The sequence below is a fragment of the Oreochromis niloticus genome, linkage group LG4 (genome assembly GCF_001858045.2).
Source record: "Oreochromis niloticus isolate F11D_XX linkage group LG4, O_niloticus_UMD_NMBU, whole genome shotgun sequence".
Classification (NCBI taxonomy): Eukaryota; Metazoa; Chordata; class Actinopteri; order Cichliformes; family Cichlidae; genus Oreochromis; species Oreochromis niloticus.
In genome coordinates, this window is record NC_031969.2 from 23,612,133 (window position 1) to 23,626,959 (window position 14,827).

Sequence of the window (14,827 nt, forward strand, 5' to 3'; positions counted from 1 at the left end):
CACTACCAACCTGGGCCTCGGACATTAACATCCATGCAGTCACTTTCAAATTCTCCTTGGGGTGGAGTGAGGGGCATGGTGGGAGGCACACGGATATCTGCAGCTGCAAGGTGATGCTGTGTCCACTGTCTGCAGTCCACTGTATCTTCAGCGTCTGAAAGCATACTTGGCTCCTCAACCTGAAATTACAGGAAAAGATAAAAAAAGACAAAAAACATTTTAAATGCAAGTGGCTTAAAAACATACACACACAGACACACATACACACTCTTGTGCTTCTGTTTATGTAAACTGCAAAACACTTGCAAAACTGACCTTGAGCCTTTTTGGTTCTGGGCAGTCTGTATCTATCCACTGGTCACTATGATCTCCGAGGAGAGATTCTTCCACAGTTTTTGGCATGTGTCTGTTGGCAGATGAATAACAATGTAAATCCAAGAGGGGTAAATATTTAATTAAAAAATGAAAGCAGATCAATTCAATTCAATTTTTATTATATACTCCCAAAATACAACAATAGTTGCCTCAAGGCACTTATCATAACTTACTTCATTCCCAGAGCATCCTGGCCCACAGGTTCTCTGCGGTTTTTGTTGCTGCTGGGCTCCTTCTTGAGGAAGAAGCCTTCAGGGAACCACAGGGTGCTGTGCTCTCTTTTTCTGCGAGCAATCAGCATACCTATGATAAGGATGACTAAAAGAAAAACAGAAGCTATCCCCACCACCATCAGATAGAAGGGGAATCCATCAATGGGGTCAATTGTTACACCTATGGGGAGAAGGAAAGACATAATTACACATTTGTAACTTATTAGTTGTAGTTCATTTGTGCATAATAAGTATCCCTACTCACCACGGACTTCTGTGAGGGGGTAGGGGAACTGGAGCCTTTCTACTGCTGACAGAGCTCCAAGGTAATCTGCAGCACTGTCAGCTGTAGGGAAGCAGTCCTCCGTGCATAAGCGGTTGTCTATTTCTACATAGACTATCGAGCTACAGAAAGAGCAGAGAAGCAAGAGTTTAGTGCAATGTACAATCTACAGGAAAGGCTTAGGCTTTTATTTTACTGTATGCCTGACTGACCCAATGACTTCCAGCTCCCGCTTCATGCGTGCGCTTTCACGGGTGTAGGGTTGGATCATAGCTTTTCCATTGCTGTCTAGCCTGAAACGGACTGAAGTGCGTAGGATAGCACTTAATTTCTGCAGAAAAACTGTCCCGGTGCGAAGAAGCTCCTCTGGAGGCATTAAAACAACCAAAACCAAGACGTTCTTAGCAAGTTTTTCTGGAACTTCCACTGCACAGTCCAGGCCATCCCAACCACACTCTTCTGTGTTGCAGCCCTGGTCACATTTTCCATCAGCATAGTGGTCGATGCAATAGGCTTCATATATTGGACTGGAGATGATATAAACAGAAGATTAAGCACGTTAAACTTTCTCAGTTCTGTAAATACTGGCAAGTATCCTTTAAACAGAAAATGTAAACTCACTTGCAAACTTTCTCCTTAGTTTTGCAGTCAAAGTTGTCATACAGACAGTCGGCGTTGTTACAGGACTTGTCACACTGGCTATTGTTGAAGACACGCCAGCAGTGTGGGTCTCCACATTTAGCCCAGGGGTTCATCGCTAGAGAGCAGTCACCGCCGTCCCAGTGACAAGGCAATGAATTACATTGTTTGTCACAAAAACCATCTTTAGCTTTGGCAACACAGTCTGCCAGAGGGCATAAGGGGACTGGAGGGTCAGTGGTTATGATGTCACATCGTTGGCCCTTCCATCCACTGAGACACTGACAGTTGAAGAATGGGAAGCTGGTCTCTTCAGTGCATCGTCCTCCATTGTGGCAGGGCCTGACTGAGCACCCTTCATTGCTGCGATGCTGACACTGGGGTCCACCATAACCTGGTAGACATGTGCAACGAGCCCCTCTTGGGGTAAGTGAACAGCTACCTCCGTTGTAGCAGGATAGCTCCCGACAGGACATGCTTCTTTCACAATTAGGCCCTGCATAACCCTAAGAGAGACATAATTTTTGGAGGTGGGTATATGAACCTTTAAATCAAGAATGCTGTAATTTAAAAACTAGGAGGCCACATTACAAGCTTTTCATATTTACACTTACAAGTTGGCATGTGCAGGTGTATCCCTGAGAAGAGCTGCTAGTTATTGAACAGGCTCCTCCATTCTGACAAGGCTGAGACTCACACACACTGAACCTGCTCTGACACCTCCGACCTAAAAAACAAGGCATAGATAGTAAAGTTCTACATCTGGTCAACAACAACAACAAAAAAGCATGATGAAGGTTCATGGAGAATGGGAATTGTTCATAGCTGTCTAACCTGTGAAGCCGGGCTTGCAGACACATTGGTAGTCATTGGGTAACTGTATGCAATCAAGACTGTTGGAAGGAATGCAGGGCTGAGAGAGACACTCATTTATGTCTCCTTCACATCTTTCTCCTGTGAAACCAGGGGGACAGTTGCAGCGATATCCACCTACTCTGTCCACACAGGTACCATTGTTCAGGCACTTAGGAGGAGCATTACGCAGCCTTGGGTGTGGAGCACAGTCATCTTCGTTGATCTCACAGAGAACACCTTTAAAAGGACAGGGTAATTATAAACTCTTTGTATACATGAGAAATTTATTTTGTTGTCATGTATGGTTATGTAAGTGTATTGTCGTGGAAGTTTTTAAAATGAACCGCAAACAACTGGTGAGCATTATTTGAAGTGGGTTTAATAACATATTGCAATATGGAGAAACACGCTCCAGTCAAACACCTAAGCAGATGGGCGCGGTTCGCTCATGTCTTATATGCCTTGACTAAACTCACAGACAAAGAAAATTCCTCAACACATCATGTGAGTCTATACCTTCAGTTCATCCTTGAAAACCTTCCCTCTAACATGGGAACTACGACTTTGCTATGTACTCAGCTGCTACCTAGAGATTTACATCCCAAATCTGCTTCCCAAGATAAGGAAAATTACAACCCCTTCAAATGCAGCGCTTGGATGTCTTCTACTTTACAATAGGCCCTCTGTGAAGGTGGAATAAACATGAGGCCCACTTGTGATAACATTCTACATGCATACAACTAAGTGAGAAAGTGATGTTACTATTACCAAAGTGATCAATACATAAGAAAAGAAATCTGCCACCAAAGTATTCACCAGTAAGCACAGGGTTTTGTTTTATATGTGCTTACATACCCAGGGTGCCAGGGGGACAGGAGCAGATATAGTGTCCCACCAAATCAATGCAAGTCCCTCCATTCTGGCAGGGATGAGACTGGCACTCGTTGATTTCTATCTCGCAGTCCTTTCCGGTATAACCTGGCATACACTGTAAAGACACACTAATTAATTTTTGAAAGCAAAAAAGAAACCCTGACTGTTTTGAAATCTGACAATTAAAAGGAAAAGAACATGCTAAAACAAAGCAACTTACATCACACTGGTATCCTCCCACATATCCCCTGCAGGTGGCGCCATTGCGACAAGGTTTGTCTTCACAATGATCCACTTGATTTTCGCAATAACTTCCAGTGTAGTCAGTGGGACATTTGCAATAGTGAGTATTCCCGGTATTAACACAGTGACCACCATGGTGACATAGTTCATCCGTCTGGAGCCCTAATAACATAGATTTGGGAGCAAAGTTTACATCAGTAACTTAGTCACAAACGCAGACAGAGGTTACATCAAATTGTGCCCAACATTAAAATACCTCTTTGGCGAGCAGCTGCTTCACAGGAGACTCTAGGGATGTCACAGTAACGGCCAGACCAGCCATCACTACATTCACAGATGAATGAGGCATCCTTTTGACGACAGCGTCCTCCATTATGACATGGAGATGCGCGCCTGCACCAATCAACTGGTGTCTATGTAAGGAAGAGAGAGGGACTGAATTTAGAATTTATTTGTTTTATTTGTGTATGACCATTAAAGTCCTAAACATGAAATTTCAGGAGTGCGTTTAAATATGTGTACCTGACAACGGTTGCCAGTATAGCCCTTGGGGCAAGAGCAACGGAATGACTCCAGGGCATCCTGACAAATCCCTCCATTGAGGCAGGGCTGGGAGTCACACTCATTGACCTCATACTGGCAGTGGGACCCGGTGAAGCCAGAGCGACAAGTACAGGAATATCCATTGATTTTATCTGTGCATGTCCCCCCATTGAAGCAAGAGCTGTGGACATGTGTGAAAATTTAAGCTTATACTTCATTTGACCTAAAAATTAATTTTATATTCACTTTATGTTGTATCGTATAGCTAGATTATTTTTTGAGTACATGATATAGCTCCAGATACACACCTTTCAGTACAATCAGGGATGTTTGTTTCGCAGTGGATGCCAGTAAACCCAGGCATACAGGTGCAGGTGTAGGAGTTAACATAATCTGTGCAAGTGCCTCCATTTTTGCAAGGGGAACTTAGGCATTCATTGATCTCTACAGAACAATGAGACCCTGTAAAGCCTGGCAGACAGCTACAGTGGAAGGAGTTCACACCATCTGTACAGGAACCTCCACTTAGGCAGGGATCTAAAAGCAAAAGAGAAGAAAATAGCTTTGGGCAAATACAGTACCTGCACATAAATTTGGCATTTTATTTATTAGTAACAGTCATTTAATAATTATATGATAACTGTAAGTGTAAACAGCAACTCACTAGGTGAACAGTCATTGATGTCTGTTTCACAGGTTAGCCCAGTGTATCCTGCTCTGCAAGAGCACACAAACCCTCCGAGCGTGTTAGTGCAGGTCCCACGGTTTTTGCAGGGGTTTGAGATACATTCATTCACATCTCTGTCACACGACTGACCTGTAAAGGAAGAGTTTCACAAGATATAGCTGTAAGCTTCCAATTAGACTATCTATGCTAAGCACTGAGATGACTGAATACAAAATTTGCGAACCTTGCCACCCTGGTGGGCATTTGCATTGATAACCCATGTAATCTGGTGAGTGGATGCAGGCAGCATGATTGGCACAGGGATTAGGAGAGCAAGGAGTAAGGACTTCAGCACAAGTGGGTCCACTGTAAGGAAGCTCACACAGGCAAGTGAAACTTGCCACGCCATCTACACAAGTGCCCTTGTTCAGACAGGGACTGGACTCACATTCATTGATGTTCACCTGGCAGAGGTTACCTGTCAAAGGACAAAGGAGATGAATATATGTATGGATTAGCGTATTTTTATGTACCACTAGGGGGAGGCAGACAATTGCCATAGCCTAAGATGAAAATTCATGGAGAACATCAGATATGTTTAGCTATTTCTTCTCTGCTGCATGTGCTATACATGTTCTTTCTACTGAACATTTCAAGGTTGATGGTGTGTTTGGCTACTTTGTTGCCCTCTCACCTCTGAAGCCTTGGCGACACTTGCAGGTGAAACCATTGAGTTGATCAATGCATGTGCCAGCATTCTGGCAGGGACTTGGCAGACAGTCGTTCCTGTCCAGGTCACAGTTCTTTCCCACCCATCCCGGCTCACAGTCACAGCGGTAACTGGAAATACCAGAGAACAGTTAATAAGCCTTTCAGTTTGTAAGAATGAAATAACATTGACCTGATGCATAAGTTATAGGATTAACCACAGTCTTGGATGGAGCCCATTTCACGATTATGTTTTGTATGTGCCCATCTGAATCATTTTACAGTTTAAAAAAGCTGTTAATGTATATACCCGTTAATGTCGTCCCTGCACGAGCCATGGACGCATGGGCTGCTGCCACACTCATCCACCTGAGAGTAGCAGTAAGGAGGCTTAAAGCCATCAGGACACAGGCAGTGAAATCCATTCTCTTCATCTATACATTTTCCTCCATTCCTGCAGGGGCTAGATGCACACTCATCTATTTCCACATTACATTTAGGACCTGCAGGAGAAATGTTATACATAATTAGAGTTCTTTGTCAACATTTTCAGTGAGGATTTATTCACACTGTTATTTTCATAAGACCTTACCAGTGAAGCCAGGTTTGCAAACACAGTCATAGCGGTTAATGCCATCTTTGCAGATGCCATAGTCACATGGGTTGCTGGCACAGTCATCAAAGTTTATCTCGCAGTTTGTACCTGGGTGCACAAAGAACTTTTATATTAAGACTGTAGACATTTTAACAATTTTAACAATGCAGAAAATCTTTCATTACATTTCAGAACAAAATTCTATAATATTATAATAGTATAATAAAGAGTCTAATTCTATAGCATTTTATATATTTTCACAGCATTATTGTTATGTTGAACAGCAACGGCATTATTAAAGGGAATAAATCAATGGCTTGAGTTAACAAAGTACAAGTACGTGTTATGTTGTGGGATTTTTCTCTTACCCGAGGTTCCATGTTGGCACTGGCAGATGTACTTGTTGACCTGGTCCATACACTTGCCCCCATTCTGACAAGGGTTGCTGTGGCACTCATTTAATTGATTCTCACAGCGATACCCTGTGTAACCAGGTTCACAATTACAGGTGTAGCTGGCAATGCCATCGATGCAGGTACCATGGTGACATGGGTCGGGCTGACAGTTGTTGATGTTACTTTCACAAAGTGTGCCCTCATAACCTATAGAGGAAAAAAAATCATTAAGAATAAATTAATATTCTGAATAAAAAAAGTACATTAAGAATTAAGAATACGAAGTGCTTTTATATATATACATATATGTGAGTGTGTGTGTGTGTGTGTGTGGGTGTGTGCGAATGTTAAATGTTCCTCTTTCTCTTTAGCATAACAGTTTTTTGTTTAACTTTCTCTCTCTTTTTTTCCATGTTTTGTATGCTTGCTTTTTCATAAAAGCTTCTACAGTTGGGCTTTTGACCACTGTGGTTTCCATATCAACGGTGTCTGTGTAACAGACAAGAAACTTGGTGTGTGTGGTATGTGTTTAGAGCAATGCTGAAATGGGCAAAGCACTAAAGAAGGGCCCTACACAGGCCTCCCAGTCTTGCTATTGTTCTCAGAGTTGGAGGGAACAATAGACTGCACCACGTCAAACAGGGCCACTTCACTCAACAGAAGGGGCCCAAAAACACAAGGAACACCAAGCAGCTGGCCACTGAAACAATGACCATGCTCCTCAGTAAGCACAGGTCCAAACAAACATATTAAATATCAACATATAGCTACAGTCAAGCTTTACATACAGACTTTGAGAGAAGCTTTACACGTTGAATGCTTTCTTGTGTAACACAAACATAACTAAATGTTAAAGAATTAAAGTAAAAAATGCAGCATAAGGTGTTGTAAGGGGGTTTAAAGATGAACAGATGTCAGGGTAATGACCAAGCCTCTTTTCTTGGCAACTGCTGGTCCTCAGTGACCCCATGGTCCTGAGAGCCGACGAGGGAAAGAGGGGGATTAGGGGCCTCAAGTCAGTCTGTTTCATCAGCAGACACCCAGAGAAACTCCCCATAACACAGAATGCTTAACAAAGGCCTGAACAACTGGTTAAGGCTCATCTGCTATTTTGTCTTTGGCTCTTCTGCTTAACAATTGTTAAGTAATGAAGCGCTTACCTTCAGCACAGCGGCACTCAAACCCATTGGGCCGATCGTAGCATTTTGCTCCATTCTGACAAGGCGTGCTGGCGCACTCATCTATGTCTATTTGACACATGGTACCCGTAAACCCTGGGACATGCAAACACAGAGGTTAAAGGTCAGAGAGGAGGTCCAGCGAAAGGGTCCATGCTAAGGTCAGAGGGCAGATCTTCTCTCCGAAGAAGGCCAGAGGTCTTTGACTTGGCTAGTAATGTCTGGCTAAGGTAGGGTCTGAGACCTCGACTGGTTAAAGACAAACTATCTATGCACTTGGACCAGGGTAGAGCTGATAAAATGCAATAGAAAGCCTGTGACCTTGAAGATTTTTCAGAGGAGAGACTCATAATCAAATGATAAATCAGTATATTATTATCAAATGGTATGGAATATCAGGGCATGGACAGCATGGATCTTCAGCTCAACTAAATTTTGACACATTTTGTGTATGAAAATGCTTATATATACAGCAAAAGATGATGAACTACAGCGTACATGTAATTAATATTAACACAGTTGACAAAGAGTTTATAAAGACAACAACAACAACAATAACAACGACAATAATAATAATAATAATAATAATAACAATAATAATAATAATAATAATAATAATAATAATAATAATAATAATAATAACTATCTTGAATAGTCTGAGAAACTGGGCAGGCTTGAAATCACTGGGCACAGTGCCCAGACAGGGGTGAATTGGTGCATTGGTAACACACTGCTCAGTTGATTAACAGTGTCAGGACGGTCTGTGTGTTGATGCTTAGGCTGGTAAAGGGGGTGCCGGAGGAGGCAGTGGGATTGTTTTCTCTTTTGGCGAGCACCCCCCTCCCCCCTCCCAGCCCCCTCCGCCCTTCACTGCCTGCATCAGCTCCACCAGCTCAATAGCTAGATGGGGAGCGGAGGGGGGACGTCTGTCCCAGATGTAAATTGCGAACCTGGAAAAGAATCTCATTAGTGGGACTGCTGTCCCTCGCCCCACCACCACCACCATGAGGGCAAGATGAGGGAGGCTGCTGTCCCTTCTACATTCCATAGAGGAGGGAAGCAAGGGTCACAATGGTGCCTTTGTTCAGGCAAGGGGATAGGCAGACTTTTGGGCCTGGCTTTTTATATGAGTGGTGGCTCTAAATACCAGCAGGCAAAAGTAGTGAGGCAGACCCTCCCTCCGCTAGTCCTGGGGACATTTAAACTTTGGCTTTCCGCTTTTACTAATGCTGTCAGTGTATTGCAGGTGTTAACCAACATATTCTCACTCCCAAGCCTTTATCACTGTTCTTTGCAAAGCACGGTAGTGCTCCAGAAAAATCGGCTTGCCAAATAAGAAGTAAATCAAAGTAAAAAAAATATAAATAAAAAATAAAATGTTAGCATTAGAAAGCTGGAAATGAGTCAGTGGTATAATTCATAGGACTTTGACCCAAAATACAATAGTTTGCAATCAGACTTTTAATTTTTTAGTTTTCACATGCTTTTTGGCTTAACTACTTGAGTTGTTTTTGCATATCATAATAATGTTAGTTGCAAATGTGTCTGAAAATAAGCAATTCGAAACAATCTTACCTGGCTGGCATGTGCACGTGAAGCCATTGACCATATCCCGACACATCCCATCATTCACGCATGGGTTACTCTCACAGTCATCCACATCAGTCTCGCAGTATGTGCCCACGTAGCCTGGAAGACAGAAGTGTTCTTCTTTTTAGAACTTTTTTATTGCTTTTGATCCTGATTACCGTTTCTCACTTTGGAGTAAGGGTGTATCAGTTCAAGCCAACATGGTGTGTACATAATTCTGTGTATTGTGTAGGAACCTTTTTACTTGTGATCGTTTTGCACTTGCTTTTGCTAAACCACGGCATCCAATTCCACTGAACTGAAATCGCCACACACTACTGTCCATAGAGCTTTGCTCCTCCTTGGCTCAGTGTCCCATTCAGCAGATGCATGTTATGCTTTTTGCTTTAGGTCCTTCATTGAGGTGAAACAGAATGTGACTCAGAGTCTTGCTCCTGTGGTGAGGCTAGCGTGGAATCAGAAATAATCAGTAGCACCACATGAGCTTTGCCAGGCTGACTGATGATGAGGAGGGTGAGGAGGAAGGCCCTGTCTCTGGAGGGGGGAGGGGGACAGGCTCTGGGAAAGAGCCTCTTTCCCTCTCTGTGTATATGAGGGGTGCAAAGTGGAGCACAGAGGGGCTCTATTGTTCCACTCCATTCCCACCACTCTACCACTCATTAGTATTCACAGCACACTCCTCCCCCTAACTGCTCGCCCTCTCTCACATCCAGTCCTATAGACCCAACTCCCGGCTCTAATTTGTATAGCTCCCAAAACCCCAGCATGCATGTAGAACTGTGCATGAGAGTTTCACTGTGTTTTTTGTCCCAGAGTGTCAAAACTATCACTCAGTCCAAACCAATACTCCATCTGGTGGTACAGTGCACTGAGGATGGCGAGGTGCCTCCATATAGCCAGTGTTTAGGGAAATACATTACATAACATTCTACGCTGGCAGTATGGTGGCACTATATAGTGTTTTTCTTTCAAAGTACAAGTTTTCAAAAGTATGTTTTGGTCAAAAGTGATTCTCTTGGATGATAAATCTGTGTTGTGCCAGAGTTTGAGTTTTAAAAAGCTGTTTTTAAAGTATATTTTAAAAAAATTAAGCTCACCTAAAACCTGAGTGCAAGATGTAAAATTGCAACAATAATTTATGTAAGCATAGTTAGTTTATTAAAAATAAAAAAAGAAGTGATATTTCTCTTTATCATAATGGATTGGCCATGCAAAATGTCTTTGTACCTGGCATGCAGATGCAGGTGAACTCTCCAATCCGGTCAAGACAAGTGGCATCATTCTGGCAGGGCATGGACAAGCATTCATTGATGTCAATCTCACAACGTGGGCCGGCATATCCCCGGCCACACTGACACTGGAAAGACCCCTCTGTGTTCACACATTTTCCAAAATGCTCACATGGGTTTGCACCTGTTGGTAGAAGGCAAAGGATTACTATATGGAACACATTCAAAGAAAGATACATACAACAACACAGCATACACAGCATACAACAACAGGACCGGGATTTGGAAAGAAAAAACAAGCAAAAAAAAGCAGACTTGCCAATTGAACATTCATCCATGTCCTGGTTGCAGGCACCTCCTACAAAGCCAGCAGGACAGGTACAAATGGCACGGCCATTAAGAGGGTTGGTGTCACACACTGCTCCCTCATTGCAAGGGTTGCTTACACATGCATCATCAAGGTGGCATAGCAAACCTGTGGATAAAACACATATATCAACAATTTATCATACAGGATTAAAAGGGCCAAATAGGCAGATAGAAAAACCCACTTACCTGTCTTTCCAACTGGGCACTCACAGAAAAAGGATGCTACACGGTCATGACAGGTGGCACCATTGAAGCAAACAGCTATTGCACAGTCATCAATGTTCTCACTGCAGTCATCTCCAGTCCAGCCATTGACACAGACACAAGTATGGCCACCAATGGTGTTGAAGCAAGTACCCCCATTATGGCATGCATTGGGTTGCATTTGACACTCATTTACATCCTCAGCGCAGTATTGTCCTAGTGGGTAGGTGAAATATCGGTTTAAAAATCATTTTTATGTACATGACATGTATACGTGTATTTAAAGTTAACTTGAAGAGCTATACCTGTCCATTCTGGTGGACACTGGCAGTTGTATGTATTAACTCCATCTACACATATTCCTCCATTCATGCACTTGTGACCTGGGCAGTCATCCACATTGTTCTCACAGTTGTGCCCTTCAAAACCTGAGACAAATTTAGAGACAAAAGCCTTATAGCACGCAGATACAGTAGCAAACACATCCATTTTGCAGACACTGACATTTCTGCTCAGAATCTTAAATCATGTTTTGTATAACAACCCAAGGTGAGAAGCAAGGTGAACAGTAAAAGGGTTCAATGGGTGTTTAATTGTTTACATGTTCCCACATAATGTCAGCAGCAGCACTGACTCTTGCCTGCTTCAGAGGTCAACACCCCCCTCTGTGTTTGCTTGTTTTATAATCTCTCACAGTTTCAATGACTTCCTCTCTGGCAAAAGACATTTCCTGTCAGCTCCCAGTGGGAAACCAGAAAGCCCATAAAATAAATTCCTTCTGCTGTGACGAGAGCAGAGAAGGTTGCAGGCCGCCTGCCTCTAACTCTCCCACCAATCCATCCACCATTAGAAGCTATTAATAGCAGACAGGAAGCTGACATAAGACAGAGGATATAAAACACCAGCAGCAGCACTAACAGCTACGTCATCAGGCTGGGAAAATCTGATGCCCGTAGCAGTGGAACAACTGTTTGTTTGTGTGTGTTCTACTGTTCTGCTAAAGAGAAATTCTACCTGGTAGGCAAGCACACTCATAGGAATGATCGCTGGTCTGTCGACATGTGCCCCCATTAAGGCACTGAGATGGTGCACAGGGCAAGGTGGACACCTCACATGTGCGCCCGCTGTAGCCTGGCTGGCACTGACAGCGGAAGGACCCATGGGTGTTCATGCAGATTCCACCATTGAGGCAAACACCAGGCTTGCGGCACTCGTCAATGTCACTGCGGCAGTTTTTTCCTTGGAAGCCAGGCGGACAGGAACAGTTATAGTGGTTATTCCAATTGACACATCGGGCTCCATTGGCACAGGGACTTGTCGCACAAGCATCAATGAGGGAGCAGTCTTGGCCTGGGAATTAAAAAGTGAACAGAAATCAATTTAATACTTTGAATTTACTTAATGAGATCTGACGTTTCCAGTACATATACATTCTTTTAGACATACCTCTGAACCCTCTCTGGCACACACAAGTGTACTGTGTGACACCATTGAGCACCTCGCTCTTGCACGCTGCTCCATTCTGACATTGTGATCGAAGACATGGATCCAGGTGTTGACAGAGAGGACCAATGAATCCGGGACGACATCTAAAAACACACACCCATACACATAAGGATGTGGCCTATTGGTCAAAGCAGGTCACAAAAATCACAGGCTAGAGCAGTTAACACAAAGCTGCTGAATTACGGCAACTGTAGCTCGTTTTTCATCATGCTCTGGGTTTGGCAATCTGGACCCAGTGACGCTTAGGAAAGCTCTGCTACCTTGAGTAATAGTTCTTGCCCTGGAATGAATTTGTTTTAGGATATTTTTTCTCATAATATATAGCACACATATTAGTAGAGCCACAAAAAACAAAAGAAATAGAATGAAAAGACAGAGTTAGGTCATGTGTGTTATTGACTTTATTAGTCACACACTATTATTTTCAGTTGGAAAACCTAATTTTCTCAGTGTCAGCTAACATTCTCCACTCCTACAGTTTTTCCACACCCCAGTTCTTATTTCTGTTCCCATATATAAAAAAGAACACACCCAGAAACAGTTTGGAAATTAAACAATTGCCAACAAATACTAACATGAGGAAAAACAAGGGCTGCACACAGTGCTCTTTAACAGGATAGGAGAAACAGCTGTGGTGTTTAAATTAAACAACTAACTGTCCTCTTGGTGGCTGTATTCTAAAGCATGAGCACATTACATGTGCTCATTGGTTTCCGTTTTAATAAATATAGCTATCTGTGGTGATATCTGTTTGTTCAAAATATTAATTAATTTTTTGGGTTCCATTACTTTTCATTCTGCAACTACCCTGAAGACTGGAGTCTGAGGGGTGACCTATAATGTGCCTGAATACATCCTGCGCAGACAAAGGTGGAGGACTGAAATCTCCTTTTGCTCTGCAAATGCCTTGTCTCTATTCAAGCTGTGTAGACATTGTTTGAGCTTGACCTAAACATGCAGTACAAAGAAGCTGAGATAAATATAAAAACAGGGTTTCCAATTGCTCTCTACGAAGCTCCTATGGGAGTTCAGGCAAGGTTTGGAGTGCTGGTAACACTACACCCACAGTGAAGCCCTTGACTGAGGACAGGAACCCTCTTCAAAGAGACTGATGCTTATGGCTGTGAGGTGACAGCTGGGTTCTGGCCCACCCTTGGGCACTGTCATCTCTTTCAATGGAGAGAAACCCTGGGCAAGATCAAAAGTGGGTTTTCATCTGTTCTCACTTACAGGATAATGCATTTTTTTATTCTTACTTTTGTATGTGCAGTCCCACTCTAAGAAAAAAAAAGACAAAAAATCATAAAATGCTCTCACTCCTGGCTAGGAGGCTGAGGCTGCTTTAAATTAGGCGGCAGGGAAACCGATCCAGATCTTGATTCTCTGTGAAAAAGGATGCTTTGTTTCTGGCTGGTCTAGATTGGTGGAAAAATAGAAAACTTAAGGTTTCTCGGTTTTGTTTAAGTTTTCTTTTCTCCAGCTTTCCAAAAGCAATTGAAATTGCGGACTATGTATGAAGGCACACAAGACTATCCACAAGAGTGTAAAAAATATATTTCTAAAATAACAGTTTGGTGCTATGTTGAATTTAATTGTTAGAAAGAGAATATAGGGAGCTGACATCTTCCAACAGAACATGAGCCTTCATTGGGAAGTTAAACTGAAGCCGTTTGAATGCCTATGTTGAGAGACAGATTTTGCGCATTTACTACAGCCACTTTTCCTTCTCCTAAACCCCTCCTCCTCTCATGAGGCTGAGAGGTCAGATGTTAGAGGGTCCCCTGTTTGATTGTGATGATAATGTCACTCAGGCTACAGAGTGTGAGGAGGGGATGCTCCACAGGAGAGACTGTCTTTTGAAGGTGCAATTGGTAGAGAGGGAGATCAAGAGGAAACAAGAGTAGTCTGGTCCATCAAGAATGTCATGTCATATTTCCTGTAATCCCTGGTCCTTTGCTCTGAAAACACAGTACTCACTCCTAATGCACTATTCTTGTTGCCATAGTAACCTCACAGATGAACAAGCAAGCTTGACACCCAACCAATCACCCCTACCCCCCAACCATGGTTCCCATGGCTATTTGTCATGGCTTGGCTGGGTTTATTTAGAGGCAAATTAACTATGTCTGGAATCTAGGGTGTCACTAAAAATGAAACACAAATGTTGAACAAAGCAGTCTTTGAAAGGACTGATGAACAAAATTGCTTTAAGAGCTGAAACATACAACGCAGACTGACAGTCAAATTCTTCTGGAGCCATATTTGACTGCTGATGAAAACCAAATAGCCAGAAACTTAGCAGGCGTTGTTCTCCAAAGACCATCATGACTCTATGTGGAAAGAAATCAACAACTCACTCCAGG

The 14,827-nt window shown here is 42.8% G+C and overlaps 1 protein-coding gene across 1 annotated transcript in view; it reads right to left on the bottom strand.

Annotated features, from left to right (window-relative positions):
• Positions 1-14,827, bottom strand: part of notch3 (notch receptor 3) — a 28,243-nt gene that overhangs the window by 4,434 nt on the left and 8,982 nt on the right. Inside the window, exons 3-29 of the mRNA XM_005468723.4 lie at positions 12,405-12,547; positions 11,973-12,308; positions 11,264-11,386; positions 10,941-11,174; positions 10,705-10,860; positions 10,384-10,569; positions 9,142-9,255; positions 7,549-7,662; positions 6,362-6,595; positions 5,991-6,101; positions 5,709-5,901; positions 5,385-5,530; positions 4,935-5,168; positions 4,688-4,840; positions 4,332-4,560; positions 4,003-4,204; positions 3,737-3,893; positions 3,458-3,642; positions 3,220-3,352; positions 2,344-2,601; positions 2,124-2,236; positions 1,492-2,015; positions 1,083-1,397; positions 853-992; positions 549-768; positions 316-406; positions 11-179 (exon numbers count right to left, since the gene is read on the bottom strand). Coding sequence (XP_005468780.1) covers positions 11-179; positions 316-406; positions 549-768; positions 853-992; positions 1,083-1,397; positions 1,492-2,015; positions 2,124-2,236; positions 2,344-2,601; positions 3,220-3,352; positions 3,458-3,642; positions 3,737-3,893; positions 4,003-4,204; positions 4,332-4,560; positions 4,688-4,840; positions 4,935-5,168; positions 5,385-5,530; positions 5,709-5,901; positions 5,991-6,101; positions 6,362-6,595; positions 7,549-7,662; positions 9,142-9,255; positions 10,384-10,569; positions 10,705-10,860; positions 10,941-11,174; positions 11,264-11,386; positions 11,973-12,308; positions 12,405-12,547 — 5,213 coding nt within the window. The remainder of the gene's footprint in view (positions 1-10; positions 180-315; positions 407-548; positions 769-852; positions 993-1,082; positions 1,398-1,491; positions 2,016-2,123; positions 2,237-2,343; positions 2,602-3,219; positions 3,353-3,457; positions 3,643-3,736; positions 3,894-4,002; positions 4,205-4,331; positions 4,561-4,687; positions 4,841-4,934; positions 5,169-5,384; positions 5,531-5,708; positions 5,902-5,990; positions 6,102-6,361; positions 6,596-7,548; positions 7,663-9,141; positions 9,256-10,383; positions 10,570-10,704; positions 10,861-10,940; positions 11,175-11,263; positions 11,387-11,972; positions 12,309-12,404; positions 12,548-14,827) is intronic.